A 22,944-nucleotide genomic window follows, 5' to 3' on the forward strand; every position below is an offset into this window, starting at 1 on the left:
AAATATGTAAATAAATACATTGTGAATTTCAAATGTTCTTTTTCTTTATTAATGTATTTACATTTGTTAATGTTAATTAATTACATACACATAATATAATTTTGTGTGTGTATGTGATAATTTTGGTATGGCTTTATTTGGCTGGGTGCATTACATTGTACTACCAGCACCAGAGTGATTGTCTACTATGGCTAAAGTATCTCTCTGTACTGTGTCAGTTTATATTTAGAATTGCTGTTTTTCTCGCTGGATGCAAGTGGTATGGTTCGTGTCTTACCACAACACTACTTGAAGGTAAGGTGTTCGCAGTGCAGAAACGTGAGGAAAGATGTGTGCTTAGAGCAAGCTGAGGGATTTGTTTTTGGTTGGGTGGGTGAGCTTCTGGTAGATATGTGACTAGCATAGAGCACATGAATATCTAAAAGTGGGAGAAGAAGGCTCACAGTAGACTGTTGAGTGAAATAATGGCAATTGGCTGCTGCTGTGCGAAAGCCATAATTTGAGGCTGAGGTTACCTCAATAAAACCCAACCTGGAAATGTTATGTTGCCTAAACATGATGGAAGGGAAATTTAAGCAAATATTTTATAACCCTACATCCTCCTTTAGACATATTGAAAAGGGAAAACAAAACAAAATTAGCAGGTGACATCTGACAAAATAAAAAGCTTCAGATGACAGCATTAAATGGGAGAACCCTACAAAAATGGAAGCAAATAGTGTTATCTGGGCACAGCAGAGAAAAGGGTAATCTTCATAAACACTGCATAATCAAGACCTCTGTTTAAACACCAGAGATATTTGGGAAATGTAGACATTTTGAAAAGCATCTAGCATGTTATTGGGAAACACTACCTTCACTAGACTAAATGCTCCCCTAAATAAAAGGACATTTGAAAAACTGCTTTACATTAGGTTCTCTTCAACTTTGCTCTGCCATCTCTTCTCTCTTCATCTTTCCCAGTCAATTCAACCATATTTTTTCTTCCAGCACTCATTTTCCTATTTTGACACTTGCTATTATGTTCTCTCACTCTCCTATCAACTCTCCTTAATTTTGTGTAACATAGAATTATGTTCTTGATTTTCAGCATTATTTTTTTCTAGAGTCTCTTTAAGTTTACACATGAAATAGCCAAGCAAGAATAACTCACACTCAAGAGTTATTCATCTTAGCACAAGTGGAAGTTTTTAGATACAAATTTTTCAAAATATCTCTAAGCACATGGTGATATGTGGGTCTGAATATTCAGTATGAAACTCTTGTTTGGCCAGTATTTTAATTGTATCTATTTATAAATATAATTAATTACATTACCATATGGTTTTTGAGTTGAACACTATATTTTTGGATACCTTTAATATTTTTACCCAAACATAATTCTATATAATCTAGTATTTAAAAATCAAACATTTGGTAACAGAAACACTAAACCTGAAAAGAGAAAGTGTTGTTAGATATGAAAGAAGAATTGTCTGTTTCAGAAAATGATTACTTAACAAAAAAAAAAAAAAAAAAAAAAGGAAAGAAATAAAATCCCCCTCCCCTCTCAATAAACAAGAAAACATCGCTATCAGATTGGTACCATTTGATCTTGAGAAAAGTTTCTTGCATCTATCTATTTGTTGAACTGCTAAGTTACAGAACATAAACACGGACATACACACTGTTTGGTACAGTTTCTATCCATTAAAATTAGCTCAAAAGGTATTGGTTGATGTGAAGTACTGGTACAAGGTGCCACATGGTTGCACATCAAGCTTAATCACACAGCCATGCCTGCAGCTTTATACATTATATATATATATATATACTCTTTTACTGGTTTCAGTCATTGGACTGTAGCCATACTGGGTACAGCTGCACAACCTTAAATGGTTTTGGTAATTATATTGACTCAGTACATATTTTATCAATATCTCTTTACTGAACTGCTGATTTACAGGATATAAACAAATTAATACCAGACGTCAAGTGGTCTTGAACTTGAGCATAATTTTATTGAGTTGAATGCTTGTATGCAGGCAGTCAAACACATATACCCACAAAACCAAGCATTACACAATAAGCTCATGAATATACGTTAGCTTTAGATCAGACCTAACCCACAAGATTTATAATTAAAGTGATTCCAGCTGTGCCCATTTTTTTTCAGACAGTGTATCCTTAACTATATTATGATCCCATGCACCTTTTTCTTTTTCAAATATGACAGAATGTGATTTAAGAAATTCAGCCATAATTTCTAGCACAACAAAAGACCTAAAAGCTCCCGGTTATGTAATTTCACTGCAGCAGAAAGTGTTCTACGCATGAAACAAAAAATATGCAATAATTACACTTGGGCCCTTCAGAATTATATTAGTGACCCTAATTTTAAAATAGAGGTTAAAATGAAAAATTCAGTATGTAAGAGAAACAGCATTGGAAAAGATTTGACAAATGCTGGATTTTATTTATTTAAAAATTTTTTTATCTAGTGATCTGTTTTCACAATTTGATGCAATTCAAGTGCCATAGAGTCAATAGACATCTATGTGGTACAGCTAAAACATGAATACGTTATATATATATATATATATATATATATATATATATATATATATATATAAAGATTCTATTTGTAAATTTTTTTTTTTGAGACAAACATTTTCAGATCAGTTGTATTTGTGTGTAGATGAAGATTATATATAAAGACACAATGTAATGTTTTCTAATATTTTATCATTTCCAAACATGAGGGTGTGTCAGTGACTAAGATGTGATGACAGATGGAGCATGCACGAAACAAAAGATAATGCTAACATGAAGCTACGATGACATTTCATACATTTTATATATGTGCAGTTGCTATAAAAATCATTTTACACAGAAAGACAACAAGTAAAGCACAAGAAAATACAATAAATAAATGATTAACAAAATAAAACAAAAAAAAAAAGGATGTTGGTTAAAACAGAAGTGACAACAAAAGCTCAAGGGATGACCATGCCTTATATATGGAGGTTTGAAGGATAATGGGATTGAAAGTGTATATGCATTCGGATTGATGAATGACAAGAGAGAGAGAGAGAGAGAAAGTAGAGAAGAGATGGAAGTATAGTAAAGAGATGGAAGTAGAGTGAAGTTGGTAAAATAACTTCCACATTGGAAAGGAATGCCAACAGGCATTTATAAACATTAACTAAACAACAATATAAGTGATATAGTGACGTTAATGACATTGACAGTAACAAGAACAATGGGTTAAGACGCAAAAGGAACAAGAGGAGGACAGGAATACTTGGATACAGGAGCGGGAGGAGGGATGTTCTACAACAGACACCTGACAACACCGAGGAAAGGTAGAAACACAACACAAAAAAAGAAACAAAGGGTTGATACATATGAGGTGTGGAGAGAAACAGGTGAGAAAAGTGAAGATGTATAGGACAGGGTATTAGCGGTGAGGGGGGGGGGGGAAATGACTCCACAAACAAGCAGGGTGACATTTCACAGTAAGCAAGAGGACGACAGGGGTGGGGGAATGGAGGAAAAAAAAAGGTATTATTATTGGATACATGTCTTAGAACATCACTTAGCAGAGTACTTTCTAGAAATTGGAAAACAGAGATTAGGAGAGTAGGAAACTAACTATACATGCCGAGATTCTATTTCTGAAGATGGTTATGAAACGTAGTAAGCAGATGAAGATTATAGGTGGGACTCTAGCTAGAAATAAGTACATCCATGCACAGAGCTGTCAACATTTTTTTAATTATTCAATTTAAAGACTGATCTATATTGTAGAATAGGTAAATTCAAACAGAATTTGCCCACCTATTTAAACTGATCATATCCAGCCCAAATATTCTTCCTGTTTTTAGTGTTCAAACCAGCCAGATCTGACCTCTCATACCTATCCTGCAGTATCATTCTATAAGTATACAATTGCATCATTGAAATTTCAAAGCTGTGAGATAATGCCTGATTGATTCAAAACAATGTGAATGAATAAGCATTACATGTGACAGAATAATTTGAATGCTAAAGGGCTAAATGTAGCTTAGAATAGATACTTTGTGTGTGCATACATGTGTTTGTATTATTAGTTTCAGCTGTTGAACTGAGTCTATGTTAGGGCACTGCCTTCAAGGAATAATCAATTATAACAAATGCCAGTGCTTAGTAAGTATTTATTTTAGTCATCAACCATGGAAAGATGAAACAAAGTGTGCTATCATAGGATTATTACCTCCGCCTTAGTGAAGGCAGAGATATTCTTTTCAGTCATGTTTGTTTGTCCGTGGACAAGATATCTCAAGAACGACTGGATGGATTTGGATGAAACTTTCAGGGATGTTTGGCCTTATGACTGACACAAACTGATTAGATTTTGGGATCGATCCGGTACCAGACAAGGATTCTGGATTATTTTTCTTGTTTTTTTTTACATAATTTTTGAGAGCGGTCAGGTTCGTATTTAGTATTTTCGTTTGTGAGAGCAGTCGAGTTTATTTCAGATATTATCATTTTAAAAATCATCTCTGGCTAATCATTGAGAGGATGTTGGTGTTGCCTTGGTGGAGGTTTGCGCTTTCTGAGTGCTCTTATTATTATTATTATTATTATTTTCATCATTAAATAGGTACAGTCATATCTTCTGAAGTAGATTTGTTTAAAACAAAACTTCAAAAAAAAAAAAAAAAAAAGGTAGAAAAGAAGCTAGCTTATTGATAGAGATTTAATTAGTACCATGGCAGGTCAAGTGACTATATAACTTCTTTCATTAGCTTATGAAGGTTTATGTATATTTTTACCAAGGTCACAACCTATGATCCCAGTCATGACCATCCTGCCCTCTGCTTTTCTACCAGTGTATCCATGACGCTATCCCATGTACTGTTCCCTTTTTAAGATGACAGATTTAAAGGAGATTTGCCGATTTCTTGCAGGTCAGGAGACTGCATAGCAGCATGTGCATTAATGGCTGAATATATGAAGATATGTAAATGTAGACCAAGTGTAGGTTAGAATTGCGTAAAATTGAGTATATAATGTGTGTATATCTAAGAAATTAGAACAGCACTAGTTGAACAGCTCTGATATAGAAAAAATACATGAGAGTGATAGAGAGAGAGAAAAAGAACCGGGCCATGTTCTTATTAGTAGACAAAGGAGTAGATTGCAGATAAGTATTACAGGTTGGTGTCGGCAAACACCACCGACAGACAGAAGATGGCAAACCTTCTCTACCAATTCTTGTTCTTCGTCTAGAATAGGGGGCAACTTTGTCTTCATTTGCTCTGCCTGAGCATCAAATGTTGTCACCTTATCCTTGCCCTCACCTTCATCATCAGAGGAATCGGACGAAGAGGAGGAGGAGGAGCTGGATGAATGCTGTAAAGATGATGAGGTGATAAGAAGCATGAAGGTGCGCACAAAATGATGGCAACTAATGTAAGAGTACGTTTGTTCTTAAAACCAATGAATGAACTGCTAAATTTTAAGAAGATCACATTTGGGTGGGAGGGATGCTTGTTTGTCTTGTGTTATCTTGCTGTAAATGTCTTATTTTCAAACTATGTAGTTTAGAAAGTTTGGATGAGATGAATGATAAATTTCGTCTTAGGTTTGATGTTTGTCCAAAGAAATGTGAAAAAAAAATTTTTTTCTTTCTTTTATTCCAGCAGATGATTTGCATCAAGTGTGAACTATGCAATATGAAAAAAATTTGAATAGAAATAGTCTGAAAAATTAACAAAGCTATCCTTACTTCTATATATTTGTTTGCATCTATGTACATCGACACGTCTTTGTATATAAGTATATGCGTGTATGTATGCATTATGTATGTGTACATGCATATTAGCATTATGAGTAAGTGTACATGTATATTTGTTAATATATCTATTGTATATGTGTGTGTGTATTTGTAAATATAGCAGATTAATTAATTTTTAAAACAAAATTATACAAAATACAAGATTAAATACACAAAGAAAAAATATAACCATAAACAAATAAAATTTTAAAAACAAACAAAACATAAAATAAACATTAATAATAAAAAAAAAACAACAAAATTTTTCAAAATAAATACAACAAAATACAAACTGATAAACAAAAATGTCTGATATATAACATGTTTTCTTTCATGAGCATGCATATATAGCAGCGAGAAGTAGAAGTGACAGCATGAAAATGTTCAAGATGAAGTTAATGGTTAAGCCTTAATGGTAAAACCCACTTCAGGTGTATTCAATGTGGGGTGGTTGATTGGTTGCAATAACTGAAATACTAACAAAAACGACTCCAGTTCAAATCCCTGCAAAGTCCAGTGTGATACTTTTTAACTGTCTTACTTCACAAACAATATATCCAGATTAAGACATAAATCGTAGTCACTAAACTATTTAACTAAATAATAGATTTGGCTACAATAAATAATTGAATGTATTTAATATTAATAACAATTATAATAATTCTTTCTAATTTTGGCACAAAGTCAGCAATTTTAGGGAAAGGACACTAGCCCTGATTACATTAACCCCAGTATTTAACTGGTACTTATTTTACTGAGGATGAAAAGCAAAGTTGACCTTGGTGGAATTCAAAATCAAAACCAAGAACCAGCTTGTTGCCTTAATAATAACAATAATCCTTTCTACTATAAGCACAAGGCCTGAAATTTTGGGGGAGGGGGCTAGTCAATTATATCAACCCCAGTACGTAACTGGTACTTTTTGCCCAGCGTGCATATAATTCTGCCAGCTCACCACTGTAGTAGTAGTAGTAATAGCAGCAGCAGCAGTTCTTTCTACTATAGGCACAAGGCCTGAAATTTCTGGGGACGGGACCAGTTGATTACATTGACCTCAGTGCCCAACTGGTATTTAATTTTATCGACCCCCACCAAAAGGATGAAGAGCAAAGTTAACCTCAGTGGCATTTGAATGTAAAGAGCTGGCAGAAGTGCTAGTAGGCATTTTGTCTGGAATGCTAATGCATTGCTGTTCTCTTACAATGTGCCAAAAAAAGAAAAAAAAAACCTCTCCTGATTTCCAGGAAGGAGAAATACAAAAGTTGTGACATTCATGCCTTGGCCAAGTACATTTATTATCAAAGTGAAGTGATTCCAAACGAAAACTAAAAGTTGGGATGCTTGAATTCCAATATTTTAAATCCAGGTTTGTCCCCGTTAAAAGGGGTGGCTGGATCTACCTCACTCTTACAGCAACCACTCACATCATCTTGACCGGTTTTGGGCGCCCTCCTTCTTCAAGTCAACCCTCCCAATTTCCTCCTCCACGTTTTCTTTGGTCGACTTCACCTTCGTGGTTCATTCACTTTAAACTTTAGCACTTTCCTCAGAACATGCTCCTCCTCCTTCCTCAACACATGTCCATACCACCATGCTCCATTCATCCTTGCCAGCCGTTCCACTGATTCCTCCAACCCCAGTATCTCCAAGTCTTTAGCCTTCCTTTTAGCCAATAGTTTCACACCACACATTGCTCTCACCTGATAGTTCAAATTGAAACTGGTATTTAGCTTTTGTTTAGTGACAAAGTTCTTATCGTCATCACTGACATCTATTTTTTCCTCAAAAGCATTAAGCCAGAAGAATAACAGCTACATTTTCCCAGTTTGAAAACATGTACAAACACAATTAAGATGAAATAAACATACTTGCTGCAATGCAAAAGTTACGTGAAACACAAAACAAACCAAAGGCAATCATAAAAAAAAAGGCAGAACGCAATAATTCAGTTGAACACGGAAGAATAGTTAGTTGATGATGAATGATAATGATGTAAACACATTCCAAATGCCATTGTCTTCCCACAGCCATAATGACCATTATTATATATGGCAACCATTCCCAGCCTCTCCCTTATATCCCTAATGATGAGAGGGATTCAACCTGAAAGAGTCATTGAAAGGAACTCTGCAACAAGTACCATACATTAGCTTATAAACGCACACACACATTCACAAAGATTGTCTGACACTGCATCAATAGACCCTCTCATCAGGTGAGAACAGGAGATGGATGGAAGCAAGGAAGGACTGGCTGTGGGAATTGTAGTGGGTGATAAAGAACGGCGATAAGTGCTAAGAAAATCTGAAACCATCAAAATATACAAAGCAAAATGCAACTGGTTTTGTTACAGGTGATGCAGGTAGGTGGGATCTGCAGATTTTACACAGTATGCGTGATTTAATTTATAAGGGATTACTTTGAAGGGGAAAAAAAAATATTTCTAGCTGGGGTCATGATAGTAAGAAATAAAAAAAAAAAGAAGTAGCTAGCTGGACAGTTGAATATAATTACCAGTTTACAATATATGCATATACACACACACATTTAAGACTATGTCTGTACAACCCCTGATGGCACTGATTACACACAAAGACAGGTGTAGAGACATCTACTTTCACTGCCTAAAGATATATGCTCAGAAGCCAACATGAATTTAACAGACTATAATATTTACAACTAACAGGGGAGCATCTAAGAGATTGGCTTGCTTGAGAATGTAGCAGCCAAAGTCCTCTCAAACCACATCCTATTATCTTAAAAGGTTAATTTGGATAATAGGTCCAGATGCATTGTCTAGAGAATAGAACAAGATGGCCATAGGGTTGACTAAGGCCTGAACAACAAGCACAAGTGTTGGTTCACTTCATAATTCTTCTCTGATTTCTTCAAAACTCAGTATGGATGAAGTATCATGATGTAACTGGTAAATCCATTTAGAAAAAACAATAAAACTCAATCAACCCCCAACATTAAAAAATTGTTGATTAAGTTTTACACAACAACAATTAAAAGGATATATACAAGAGTTAAATTATGATGTGGTGCAACTGGATCTTCTTGAAAGTCTAAAATGATTTTATGTACTTTTTTTGTTTTCTTTATCACATTCTTTTGATTAGACATGAGCAATTACACAGTAATGATGATGATCATCATCGTTTAACGTCCGCTTTCCATGCTAGCATGGGATGGACGATTTGACTGAGGACTGGTGAAACCAGATGGCTACACCAGGCTCCAATCTGATATTTATGATATTTATATTTAAACAGATAGAAGAGAGGCAGTGGAAATGAAGGCATTAGCATTATATGGTTCACCTGTCCGCTTTTGTTTTCCTTTCTAACACTGATTTCCTTGTGCTTAGTACAAAGCCATAATTTGTAGAGCAGAGGGGTGTAATAAAATGTGGTGTATTAAATGGTACTTATTTTAACAATCCTGAAGAACGAAAGCTAAAAATCAACTGGTGAGATTTGAACTTCGAAGGTACAACATTGAAAGTGAATACCTTAAAACATTTAGTCAGGATTTTTTTACAGTTTTTGCCAACTTGATCGCCCTACTTCAGTAATCAACATTAAAGCAATAGAGAAGTAGCAGAGGGATGTGTGAAAATGAGTACAAGGGAGGTACATTTTACTTTCAGGTTATTATAAGTGACCACTAATCACTTAAAAATTTATTAAAATAGAAGCCTTCTTTATAAAGGTATAGATATAAGCGTTTAAGCTTGTATATTCAGAGCATAAATCTTTCAAGTTACAACTTCTTTAAATAAAGATTTTCCAGATTGCAGTATCAAAAAAGAAATAGAGATCTACAATTTCCAATCCATTTTATAAGCATTTTGATAATAATAATGAAAAAAAAACTTTGCACATAGAAGCTAATGAAGTCAGACTGGACATAAGTCTTGCTAAAATATATATTGGTATAATAATAACATGACTATTGCAACGTTTTATTTTCATATTTGAATCTTCAGAATAAAACACTGCCCTAAGCCAGCCCATCCCTCCATTATTCCGATAATAAAAATACAAATGGTTGTATCATTTATTATCACAGGGTTAGCACATCCCTGGTCCTCTTCTAGAGATGAATCTACAAATGGACTGGTAGAAATCCAGCGATCATCCATGAAGAGGTTGCTATGAAGCAGCTAAACTATAACAGAGAAGGGTTGAGTGCCTTCATTACTCAACTCCCTGGAATATAAAAGACACACAGTATCAACTGTAGTATCTTTAAAAAAAAAAGAGATAAGTTTGGATTCAAGGCACCTCAGTTGTTTTTGTTCAATTTTCTCAAAAGCCTCTGTTCTATGTGGAATAACTGGCAATGCATTTCATGAAATATTCAAACAGTCATCTGTGGAAAATCCCAGATAACAAGATACCAGGACACACAAATGGGGCTGCAATATCAAACTACATCTTCATCAAAAATGATGACTGCAAGCAACAGTAATGGCAGTGACTCAGTACAGATATAGTAAAGAAAACTACTATTGGAATATATCTTAAAAATACATGCCTCTGTCAGAGCCGGGATGGGTATGTTGAAAATCTGAACTACATATATATATATATGTAAAATCTTCAATAAATTGCAAGCCAGTTTTGAGTTGGATATGCAGTTACAAGTATAACTGGATATTACTGAATCACTAACTGATATTTGTAGAAAGGAATGTATGAAAGCTTGTTAGGAAACGTAACTTGACAGTGACAATGAAATATGAAATGGAAACAGACAGCAAAAACTAGCAGGAAGGAATATGAAAGCAACAGCAGCCTCTTTCTTTTTCTTCTTTTCTTTCTGAAGCTGTATACAAGCAGAAATAACAACAGCAATAACTCGAACAAGAAAACATGAAAAAGCAAGAATTTGAACAGTTCTTATAATGGTGATAACTCTATCAAGTAGCAGCAGCATGATAGTAACAGTGGACAAACTGAATGTCATAGCAGTGCACTTCAGATTGGACTAATCTAAACAGCCCCACCACTTTTCTTCAGATAGATTACTAACACACATGACCATCACACTCACACACAACAATTTTTAAGTAAAAGCAAAAATAGGGAATAAAAAGATTTATCAAAATTCAAAGAAAGATATTCTTTCTTTTTAGCCTACAATCAGGTTGTAAAATCATAGGAATGTTATAAAAACTGAAATAAAATCTCAAAAAAGTTAGCTCAACCGAAAGTACTGATCTAGTTTTATAATATTAATAGTGATTTCTTATTGAGGAATGAAATAAGTTTGGCTGGGATTCAATCAAAATAACCATGACTGTGTATTACTGCCATTTATTTTATTGAATGGGGAGTGGAGTGGACTGAAAAAAAAAAAAATGAAGTTTGAGATTTGAAATCAAAGTTAAGACAAGGCAGTGCACTATTCCTACCAACTCACTAAACCTCCCATTTTATTCTTTGACATTATTACTAAGACTAACAATTTTCCTGCATCAGATGCAGTTTAAGACATTTTAGTGATTCATCAGGCAGTCTTTACAAAAATCCGAAAGTGGTGCACTACCATGGTTTAGTTATGATGGTTTAGTTATGATGGTTAAAATAAAACCTTCCATGCTGGCATGGTTTGCCAGGAGTTGACCAGGCAGAAGACTGCACCAGACTTCTGTGTCTGTTTTGGCAAGGTTTTTATGGCTGGATGCCCTTCCTAACACAAAAAAGTGTTATTTTTTATGCAGGCCTCTAAAATGTATCAGCTATTGTTGATAATTTTTGAATAACTTTTTTTTAGAGCTATGAAATATATTTATTTTCAAATTTTCTATAGGATTTTGTTTTTATATTCTCTTTCTATTAAAAAAAGTCAAATTAAATTATTTTTAAAACCATAATTTTATCTCAAGAATAACATTAACTGGTTTAAAAGAGAAAAATAAAACTGCTTTTTATGAACAAAATTAAAACTGTTACCTATCTTGAATATTATACAAAATACTGTAAATATGGAACAGCACTTAATATATTAATATATATTTGAACTGCTTTTAATCTCGTTCATAAAATTGCCTAAGAAGTGCTTGGAATAATAATAATAATAATAATAATAATAATGATGATGATCCTTTCTACTAAAGGCACAAGGCCTGAAATTTGGCGGTGGGTGGAGGGAACTGGTTGATTACATCCACCCCAGTGTTTCACTGGTACTTAATTTATTGACCTCGAAAGGATGAAAGGCAAAGTCAACCTTGGTGGAATTTGAACTCACAACATAGCAACAGGCGAAATAACACCAAGCATTTTATCCGGCACGCTAACGATTCTGCTAGTTTGCCACCTTATTAATCATAATAATAATAAAAAATTTTAAACTGACCGTGCAGGCAATCATTTAAAACCTTAAAACCTCAGAATGCACTTGTTAGACAACAAAGTGATAATTGCGAACCTGGAAGGGCAAAGATGCCTTGAAATATACCATGATGAGGTGAAGAAAATATTAGCCAAAAAAGCATCATTCAAAGAACAGAACAAATCAGAAGATTGCAGTTTGAAAGATAAACATGATAAATGGATTAAAGCAAAAACAGTGATTAGATTTCTGCATCATCTACAACTGCTGAAAATGCAGCAGGGCATGCTGAACAAACAGAAATGTCTGTTGTCACCTTTTCGGATCTCTTTTTAAAAGGATTTCGCATAGGACACAGAAGTCCAGACGATGACCTATGGACGCTCTTCTGTAAGACCATGGAGATATTATATATACACAGATATATATATATGTAAATGTTTTATATATATATATATATACACAAATACACGCCTTATAAAAATAGTCTAAGGATGTAATAATTAATAAATGGAATACCTAATTTGAAACATAAGTTCCATTAAAAATCTGAATAAAAATTGATGGAGACAGCTTGACAAATAATTACTGATGCGTAGTTTACAAGTTAAAAGTTGTAAAGAATTCATTCAAAAATGGATTTTATGAATCTTAAAATATAATTGAAAGATATGTATGTAAATTTTACAGTTAAATACCACACTTAATTTTTGAAACTTATGACTATATTAAAAATGAAGTTACAAAGAAAAATCGATAGTAAAAAAAAACAAAAAAAACAAAACAAAGATATTTGGTATATTTTGTAAAAACGAAATTGTAGTTAAAATATAGATGGAAGAGTAAGTAGTAAACACACAAGCTTGGAAGTTAGCAAAAACTATCTAAAAGAAACTTTTCAAGTCATATTCTTATTAACAGTTCCTAGACGAACTTCAAAAGCAAAAATATTACAATTATAAAGTCACACTAGCAAAGTTAATTACGAGTTTTGGAAACAAATTTTCTGTTGCTTGATCAATTCTTAAACCATAATCAGAACACAAATTACATTAACTCAATTCGTAACAACAAAATCTATCCATCAATTATTTTCGAACCAATTTTATTCTAGCTGTAACTTAACCCTTTACTATGTAAGCCAATCATATCTTGCCCAAATATTCAACTGGTTTTACACTCAAACTAACCAGATCTGGCCTCTCCACCTACATATAACTAAAACAATTGCAGCGTGGAAGCCGTTTAAAAACACACAAAAAAGATTCACTTCAACATTTAAATTTAATTTATCAAAATATTTTTGTCGCTCTGAAACTGCAACCTGATCACTGACAAAATTCCGTGCTCTAATTTTGGCCAGTAGGGGCAGTTGGTACCAGCAACTTCAGGTTGATGAAATAAAATACTTTGCTTGTACTTATTTTATTGAACCCAAAAAGATGAAAAGAAAACTGATCTTGATGGGATTTGAACTCACAATGTAAAGGGCTGGAACAAATACTGCAAAATATTTTCCTGATATTTTCACAATTCTGCCAATCTACTGCTTTTAGCTGAATTATAAAATTCATAGTAATAAAAGGAAACTACATTTTCTTCTGAATGAAGTGCTTCCATTTCTTTTTCGAGATACTTAAAGAAAAGAATTGTGTTAATAGCTTCCAAATTGAACTTAGGGCTTCAGCTAATAACCAACTTTCTAAATCAGTATTTAACATGTGATCTAAACTGATATTTCTGTTGCATAAGAAGTTATTCAGGTCTTTCTTAGCCTAAAGATTTAAGAGTTAAAAAAAAAATCAATGCAAAAAATATACTACAATAATGATTCTTATCTCAAAGACATTAGTGATCACTTGGTTAGGTGAAATATTTATAATGAAGAATTGGAATCAGATATCAGATTAAACCGAAGATCTTGGTGCCACTACAATTGCCTATGATGTGAAATGTTAATGCAAGCTCAAGTGACATTCAGTAAAATCAGTTGCAATAAATTCCAGCATTTATTATGGATATATTATTGATAATAGATAAACAGCTAAATTAATCCCTAAAGATTTTTTTTTTAATGCAGAACCATGAGTCAGCAAAGTTAAACATAAACTATTGAGGATCAGCTTTCTAACTTTGAATCAACAAGACTACATAATCATTATCCCAACGTATGTCTTCCTTCCCATCTTGAAACTTCTCTAAATGAAAACGATCAAGTATTAAAAAGCCAAAAAGATTAACTAAAACAGACAGATTAATAACAGAGACACACAGAAAAATAAATCTACAGCATACTGAATAATTCAATTCTGCCAATCTACTGCCTTTAGCTGAATTATAACCCTAACCCTAACCCTTTTAAAACTAAAGTACAAAATCAACTTTGCTGGAATTCTCTTTTGCCCAGTTTTCTAGTTTAATTTAACTTTCTACTTTCATTGTAGAGTTGTTACAATGAAGTTGTTGATTAAAGGTTAAATCAATCTGAAGACCAAACTCTCGGTGCAACATGGTCACTAAAAGATTTTCTTTTTTCCTCCATGGACGGTGAAATACAATTTAGATTGCAATGTTTAACTACTTAGACTATGGAAATATCTACAAAACATTCCACTAACACAAGAAATTACTGGTACGTATTTCAGTATTAAACTATTTAACATATTAATGAACACATTTAAATGATGTAGACTCATCTTTAGCAACTTATAATCACGTGCAATAATATCATCCAAAATGTAAGACCAACACCAATGAATTATGACTACTGGGGACTATCATCAATTTAAGAAACACAACAGGGCACCAGGGTTTTTTTCTAATGTCTACTCTACAAAAAATAATTACAAGCTGAGTTTTAATATCAATGTATTCTTAAATAACAAAGTTGAAGTCTTACTTTTGCAATCATTAAACTAAAAGATATACACTAAAACTATTCAAACACCATGCATATCATCATCAACATCCTAATCATTATAATAATAACTATGGTTAGTAATAATGAGAAAAAGAAATAAAGTACTGAAACAAATGTACAAAAATTTATAAGTGTTAGAGACAGTATACTCTAAACAGAATCAGAGTCAGAAACAAAACTAATTATTTAAGAGTTAATATCAACTAAAACCACATCTGTTGACACTTCCTAAAACGAACTACAAACACAGAATAGTTTCCTTCTAGAATAATGCTTTAAAAATTACTCAACTCGAGTAGCTATGCACTGTTGAACAGCAGTAGAGATAAATTTTGGTTGTGGTTATGACAACAGAGTTCTTTTCAATAGCCATAAGAATGAGTTATAAACCATCGATAGAGAAATTTCTTAAATGAACACAAACTGCTAAGTTAAACAGAAGACAATAACTCAAGCCATGAAGCGGCCTCAAAACAAGAGCAGTTAACAGAGAGAGACTGAAGGTTAAAGTGTTTTAATTTAGAAAATCTCTTCGACAGAACAGAATTAACTGGCACAAGCGTTGAAGAGTAATTAATTGTTCTCAGCTGAGAATCAAAGAGTCCAGCCATTAATCTGAAGAAATTTCTTTTTAAGAGAAAATATTTTGCCAAGAAATACATATTAGTTAAGTCAGCCTAAGAAACATATCCAATAATAATTTTCTCTATTTTTGTAATTTTAATTAATGTACTAAAATAAGGATGAGCATGCTGTAGAGCTAATTGAATAAAATCACCCCAAATCAAAAAAAAAAAAAAAAAAAGACCTTTTTGGACTCTTTCGTGTCTGAGACATCTACCTCCACAGATTCCACTTCCTGTTGTAATTATACAGGGGAGTTAGAAAATTTTGTATTAAAAAATTAACATAAAAAAACCCCCAACTGTTTATGTCAATTTATCAGGTTTTAAATGAAAAATGAAAACCCTCAGTCTGTTTAGTCCATATTCGTCATCATTTTCGTCTTTTAATAAAAATTTATTTTCAAAATTACCAAAGTTTTCTTTTTCTCCGGTTTCATTTAATATCTTATCAAAAGTTAAGATGATGGGAGTTGTTTGAGAATTACAGGTATGAATTCTGTCATTTGTTTAGAAATTACGTAAAATTATATGAGAATGACTTGTATTGGAAGATTTACTTGCTGTATTGCTAGTGAGTATTTCATTGATCTTTTACTAAGAGTAATAAGAAAATTGACTTCGTTAGATTTGCTGTTTATCACTCTGGAAACTTGAGCAGAAACCCAATGATAGAGAAATGATTAAAATGAGCACTGAAGAAGACAACTTGTGCCATGAATCTGCCTGAAAACAAAGGCAGATAACTGAGAAAGACTGAAGGTTAAAACTTTCCAGATTAGAAAATCTCTCCAACAGAACAGAATTTAACTGATACAGGCCTTGATAAGTAATTAATTTATCAATGGTTATCAGTTCAGAATTAAAACAGGTGTCAATTTAAAGGAGTTTTGAGTTTTTTTTCTTAAAGTGAATATCTTTTGCCAACAAAAAATGCTTTAGATATAGTTAAGTCAGCCTAAGAAACATAGCCAATAATTCATCTACTACAGTAAAGATCAGCATGCCAGAGAACAAATCGAATAAAAATCACTCAACAACAAAATCAGAAAAAAACCTTTTTGGATTCTTTCTTCTCAGTTTCTGTAACTTCTACCTCCACTTTTTTCACTTCAACTTCCTGTCACAATTATACAGGGGAGTTAGAAAACTTTGTTAAATAACAACTAGAAAATTTTAAAATAATATCATCACAAAACTCCAGCTGTTTATGTCAATTTATCTCGTTTTAAGTGAAAAATAAAAAGCCTCAAATCTTTTTAATCCATTCCCTTTGTAGTTTTTTACATTTTAATGAAACTTCATTAAAATAAATAAATTAAAAAATAAGCTTTTTTTTTTTGTTTTTGTTTCATTTAATGTCTCATTAAAATTCAGATTATGGCAGTTGTCTGCAAACTATATAAGTATAGGCTTTGTCAGTTGCTTACTATATTACTAGCAGACATTCGATTGACTTTTAACTAAAAGAGTGAAAAGAAAATCGACTCTTTTTATCACTCTGGAAACTTGAGCGGAAACTCAATGATAGGGAAATGATTAAAATGAGCATTGAAGACGACAAGTTGTGCCATGAATCTGCCTGAAAACAAAGGCAGATAACTGAGAAAGACTGAAAGTTAAAACTTCCCAGATTAGAAAATCTCTCCAACAGAACAGAATTCAACTGATACAGGTCTTGAAGAGTAATTAATTTATCAATGGTTATCAGTTCAGAATTAAAACAGGTGTCTATTTAAAGGAGTTTTTTTTTTAAAAGAGATCTTTTGCCAACAAAAAAGGCTTGAGACATACATATTACTTAAGTCAGCCTAAGAAACAGAGCCAATAATTTTTTTTTTCAGTATTTTTGTAATTTTAATTTATCCACTACAATAAAGATCAGCATGCCACAGAACAAATCAATTAAAATCACCCAACAAAACAAAACAGAAAAAGACCTTTTCGGGTTCTTTCTTCTCAGTTTCTGTAACTTCTACCTCCACTTTTTTCACTTCAACTTCCTGTTGCAATTATACAGGGGAGTTAGAACATTTTATCAAATAATAACTAGAAAATTTAAAAAATAATATCATCACAAAACTCCAGCTGTTTATGACAATTTATCTCGCTTTAAGTGAAAAAAAAAAACAACCTCAAATCCTTTTAATCCATTCCCTTTGTTGTTCTTACATTTTAATAAAACTTCATTAAGATTTATTTAAAAAAAAAGAAGCTTTTTTTTGTTTCATTTAATGTCTCATTAAACTTCAGATTATGGGAGTTGTCTGCAAACTATAAGCATAGGTTTTATCAGTTGCTTACTATATTACTAGCAGACATTCGATTGACTTTTAACTAAAAGAGTGAAAAGAAAATTGACTTAGATTTGCTTTTTATCACTCTGGAAACTGGAGTAGAAACTCAACGATAGGGAAATGATTAAAATGAGCATTGAATACGACAACTTGTGCCATGAATCTGCCTGAATACAAAGGCAGATAACTGAGAAAGACTGAAGATTAAAACTTCCCAGATTAGAAAATCTCTCCAGCAAAACAGAATTTAACTGGTACAGGTCTTGACAATTAATTTATTAATCAATTAATTAATGGTTCTCACCTGAGAATTAAAACAGGTGTCAATCTGAAGAAATTTCTTTTCAAGGGAAAATATTTTGTCAATAGAAAAGACCTTAGATATACATATTAGTTAAGTCAGCCTAAGAAACAGAGCCAATAATTTTTTCTTCAGTATTTTTGTAATTTTAATTCATCTACTACGATAAAGATCAGCATGCCACAGAGCAAATCGATTAAAATCACCCAACAAAACAAAACAGAAAAAGACCTTTTCGGGTTCTTTCTTCTCAGTTTCCATAACTTCTACCTCCACTTTTTTCACTTCAACTTCCTGTTGCAATTATACAGGGGAGTTAGAAAATTTTATGTTAAAAAAAAAAACAAGAAAACCCCCCAAAAAAACACAGATTCAATACATCCCTTTCATCATTATCATCATTTTTATCTCTCTTCCTTAATACTTTTTCATAGACAGAATAGAAACCAGAAGTCTTCAATACATCAATGCTTCTACATCAGCTTCAATGCTTGTAGAACTAGAGAGCATTCCTACATGTTCTACTGACTGCAGATCCCAATGTGTGGAGGTTTTATTGTTTCAGAAGAGGTAGGCAAGTACATAAATGCATACATACACATATATACAGTCACATATACACTTACATACACACACACACGAAATACATGTATACCCTCATATGCATGCATGCGTCCATACGTACATATTTAAAGCGTTAAAATCCGGATTAATGATAGAGGACATAACTGTATCTGGAGAATGACAGAAACCTGCTAAACAAGCAGTTTTATGTAAGAGGGTATGACCAGGCGTTTAAGTGAATATTTGTTTCTCTTCAATACAAGCCTTTAATTAAAGACATCTGATGCTGTCTTGTCAATAAACTGTATCCTGATCACAATGAAAACACAACACAAGACCATAGTTAATAATAAATGAATACAACTTTTGATTTTCCACACACACACACACACACACACACACACACATATTGAAGGCATAGAAGTATCTGAAATTAAAATATTAAAAAAGTATGAATTATAATATAAATTAAAATATACTTTCTAGTTAAATTACATAGGAATAAATAATTTTCATTTATCAACAAGAATCTTTAATTATTGATACACAGAAAACATTGTATTTTCCCTGAAACAGCAATATTAGTAACAATACAAAGTGCAAGAGATCAATAGATTTCAACAATTCCTCAATACCACAAACCAAAGCAAAGACAGAAAAAAGAAATGTCATGCAAAAAGTAAAGGATTTCCAGCACAGAGTACAACAATATGTCTTTGAGAAGAGGAATAGAAATATATTAAAGCAAAACTGAAGTGAAGCGTGTGAAATAGCCTCATCGTCCTCATCTATTGTTTTAAAAAATCTTCTTTTTCTTGTTTCAGCCATTGGACTGTTGCCATGCTGGGGCACCAGTTTGACAAGTCCAGTCAATCTAATCAACCCCAGTTCTTATTTTAAGTTTGGTATTTATACTATTGGTCGCTTTTTGTTGAACCACTGAGTTACAGGAATGTAAACAAACCAATACTGGTTGTGAAGTTTTGAAAGACAAACACACACACAACGAGCTTTTGTGCAGTTTCCGGCTATCAAAGTCACTCACAAAGCATTGGCCAACCTGGGGGGAGCCACAGTAGAAAACATTTGCCTAAAATGCTGTGCCATGGGACTGAATGTAAAATCATTTGTTTGTAAAGTGAACGTTTCAACAATGCAGCCATGCCTACAGCTACAAGACACCCAAAGTGCTGCAGACTGGGCCTATAAAAATTATTGGAAAGAAAATTGTGGAAAACGGGGCTAAAATAAATGCTCTTTGACATCACTACATCTATGAACCTGTAATTTAGTTTTCAGCATTGGTCTTGACATAATTTGCTGTGGAATATGCTTGGATTATCCTCACTGTCATTGTTTTAGCATCCACTTTTCCAGTTGCTTGGTTCAGATGGAATTTATTGAGGTAGATTTTATACAGTTGGATGCTCTTCCTATTGCCAAACTCTTACTTGATTCCCAACTTGGAATACAACTGGATATTTCACTTGCGTTTCATTTAGTTTTTCTCTGCACCCCATCCATAATATCATACTATTCAGAGGCCATGTTGACAGTAGGAATAAGTAATCACTGAATGGATTAGAAGAGCTTGTTGATGTGTTTTTCTAATTGTAAGCTTGCTGACCAGGTTGATAAGGTACCAGGTAACTAACTGGGAGGTTACAAGTTCAGATCTTGTCAGAGACATGGTATTGTGACAACTACTAAGTTACTTAACACTCAACACCTGAAGACATCTTGCTCAGAATGTAACTTAGTAAAAAAATGGCCTTGGGATTCAAGTTGCGTGTTTTCTCAGAAGACTGGGAAAAAGAAGAATTCATCTAAAACAGAGAAGAAATTTTCAGCAGAGAAAATAGTTTTTTTTACCAGATGCATTCCTTAGTCTGATGCAGGCAGAATGTTATTTTCAATTTTATATAATTGTGATTAGCTGATGATGATTAGGACATCATCATCAGTAATTAAAAAGAAAATTGAACTAGGATAGAAGAGAATGAGGAAAATTAAAGGGAAACGGTTGTTAGAATAGGGAAAAAAGCTGCAAGTTAGTAAAGAACCACAAGGATCATTAGTAAGTAATGTACCAGAGGGAAAAGAGGAAATATGTTAGACGTGAACAGGATTGAAGTTCAAAATCAACCAGCAGAGAAACTGCCAGCACAGAAGATGAGTGGATTGAAAAACCATGCCAAGATATTGAAATTGAGACAGTGGAGGGTTAAAAATAGAATGGAGAGAGAGAGAGAGAGAGAGAGAGAAAGAGAGAAAGAGAGAGAGAGTACAAGACAATAGATGAGATAATGGAAAGAACTCTTGCAAAAATTAAAGAAGGCTCAAGTTCCAGTTTTCAGTACTTGTGTTAGTGACCAATAGAAAGACACTAAATGATTAGTTCACCAAATAGATTGGAACCAGGAATAATAAATTAGTGGATAATAAATTTACATTCATGTATAGGTATATATGTATATGTACACATGAATATGCATAAATATACAGATATATGCGTACATAAGTAATTCATGGTTGCCATTTAGTGAAGGAAAACTAGAGGCAGAGTGGTTGTTTAGTAGTGAACCCAAAAGTTAGAGAGATCAAATGCAATGTAAGTGACAAATTAGAAACCTGTGTCATTTCTTTTTCAGTTGGAGATGCAGGAGGTGTTTTGCCCTTATCTTTATCTTTTGGATGTTTTCTAAATTTGCCAAATAAGCCAAGTCTTCCTTTCTCTTTTCCCTAGAGTATTCATAAAAATGGACACAGTGAGATAAGAGTAGGAAATACAATGAAAGGAGATGAAATGGTGAGAGAACGTAGTCATCAGATTCATTTTATTGACTCTGAAAGGATTAAAAAGCAAAGTCAACCTTGATGGTATTTGAACTCAGAAATGTAAAGTTGGAAGTAATGCCGCTAAGCATTTTTCCCAGCACAGTAACAAGTCTGCCAGCTTGTCACCTCAAAACTTCTTGGTATTATAAATGTCCATTCAGACCTTGCCAGATAAGCTGTGGCTTGATCTGGAGGTAGAGCTACTTAGAGGGGAGACAAAATGGAGAAAAAAAAAAAAAAAAAAGTTTTGAAATTGTACTTATCTAGCAAGTGTTTTGATCAACGTCTGTGTATTGAAAGTGAAACAAGTATATCATTGATGAAAGCATTTTAGCCATGTAAAAATCCACATGAGCTGTAACCTGGTCACAGTTTTACTGCAACTGTTTGAAAGTTTGCTAAGAGCCAGTTTTCATAGAACTCATCCTTGCTTTCTTTCCCGATAAAGACATATGAGTATTCATGTTGACTGATCTTGGTCTCTTGGTAGTAGTCGTCACTAGTTACTTGATACTTGCATTAGTAAATTTCACCAGATTCCAGTGTATATTGCATATACACACACGAGAAGTGACTTGTACAGTAGGTGAAAATTTTGCTGCGGATATACTAGCTTCAATGGTATTAAAGTGGTTGAGAAACATATTTCCCATCCAAGAACAAAGCAGCAGTCCTTCAAACATTTTAGTTCAAGCACACTCTCTCTTATAATGTCTCCTTTATATTATATCAGAAGAGAGTTTTTTTGGGGTTTTTTTTTGTATTTATGAAGTATAACTGTTGTTTAATGAAGGCTCCAGAGGAATGACTGCTAGTGCCAGGGATGCAGCACAAGTAAATCCAAATTCAAACAAAACCCTCATCAATTGACCTAAAATTTGTCGACAGCGTGTCTTCATGGTATCTATGAATGAATCAGTAATTCAACAATTCTATGAAGCCAATTATGTTTATTATTGTGTAAGTAGTTAATACACTCAAATAGCAGCTACTACAATCTATACACATGTGAATTAGCTACTGACCTCATAATGATCAGCTAAGACTGGCCCTTCAATGTTTTTTTGAATAGTTAGGGTTAATGTTAAGATTAGATTAGAGAATGGATGTTCAGTCATGATAGAACAACTTTGATATATTTAATGGTTTGTCACTGAATGATCAAGACAAATACTCAAAGAACAGCAATTACAATAAACCAGGACATAAAAATGTTTTGCAAAAGTGTTTCATGGTCAGTGCAGTTATAAAGA

At 33.1% G+C, this 22,944-nt stretch overlaps 1 protein-coding gene across 50 annotated transcripts in view; it reads right to left on the bottom strand.

Moving 5' to 3' along the window:
• LOC106881827 (uncharacterized) overlaps window positions 1-22,944 on the bottom strand; it is a 399,079-nt gene that overhangs the window by 26,333 nt on the left and 349,802 nt on the right. For 11 of the 50 annotated variants that reach the window (XM_089361515.1, XM_089361497.1, XM_089361526.1 and 8 more), the window contains 6 exons: window positions 21,485-21,595; window positions 18,521-18,583; window positions 17,632-17,694; window positions 16,749-16,811; window positions 15,877-15,927; window positions 12,465-12,536 (listed from right to left, as the gene is read on the bottom strand). The exons of 1 other annotated variant lie outside the window; for it this stretch is intronic. In XM_089361515.1, the coding sequence (XP_089217641.1) occupies window positions 12,465-12,536; window positions 15,877-15,927; window positions 16,749-16,811; window positions 17,632-17,694; window positions 18,521-18,583; window positions 21,485-21,595 (423 nt within the window). Of the gene's footprint in view, window positions 1-5,226; window positions 5,380-12,464; window positions 12,537-15,876; window positions 15,928-16,748; window positions 16,812-17,631; window positions 17,695-18,520; window positions 18,584-21,484; window positions 21,596-22,944 lie in introns of all 50 variants that reach the window. 38 more of the 50 variants (XM_089361523.1, XM_089361505.1, XM_089361530.1 and 35 more) reach the window with 11 other exon arrangements.

Source organism: Octopus bimaculoides, chromosome 13 (genome assembly GCF_046866305.1).
Source record: "Octopus bimaculoides isolate indiv1 chromosome 13, ASM4686630v1, whole genome shotgun sequence".
NCBI classification, from domain to species: domain Eukaryota; kingdom Metazoa; phylum Mollusca; class Cephalopoda; order Octopoda; family Octopodidae; genus Octopus; species Octopus bimaculoides.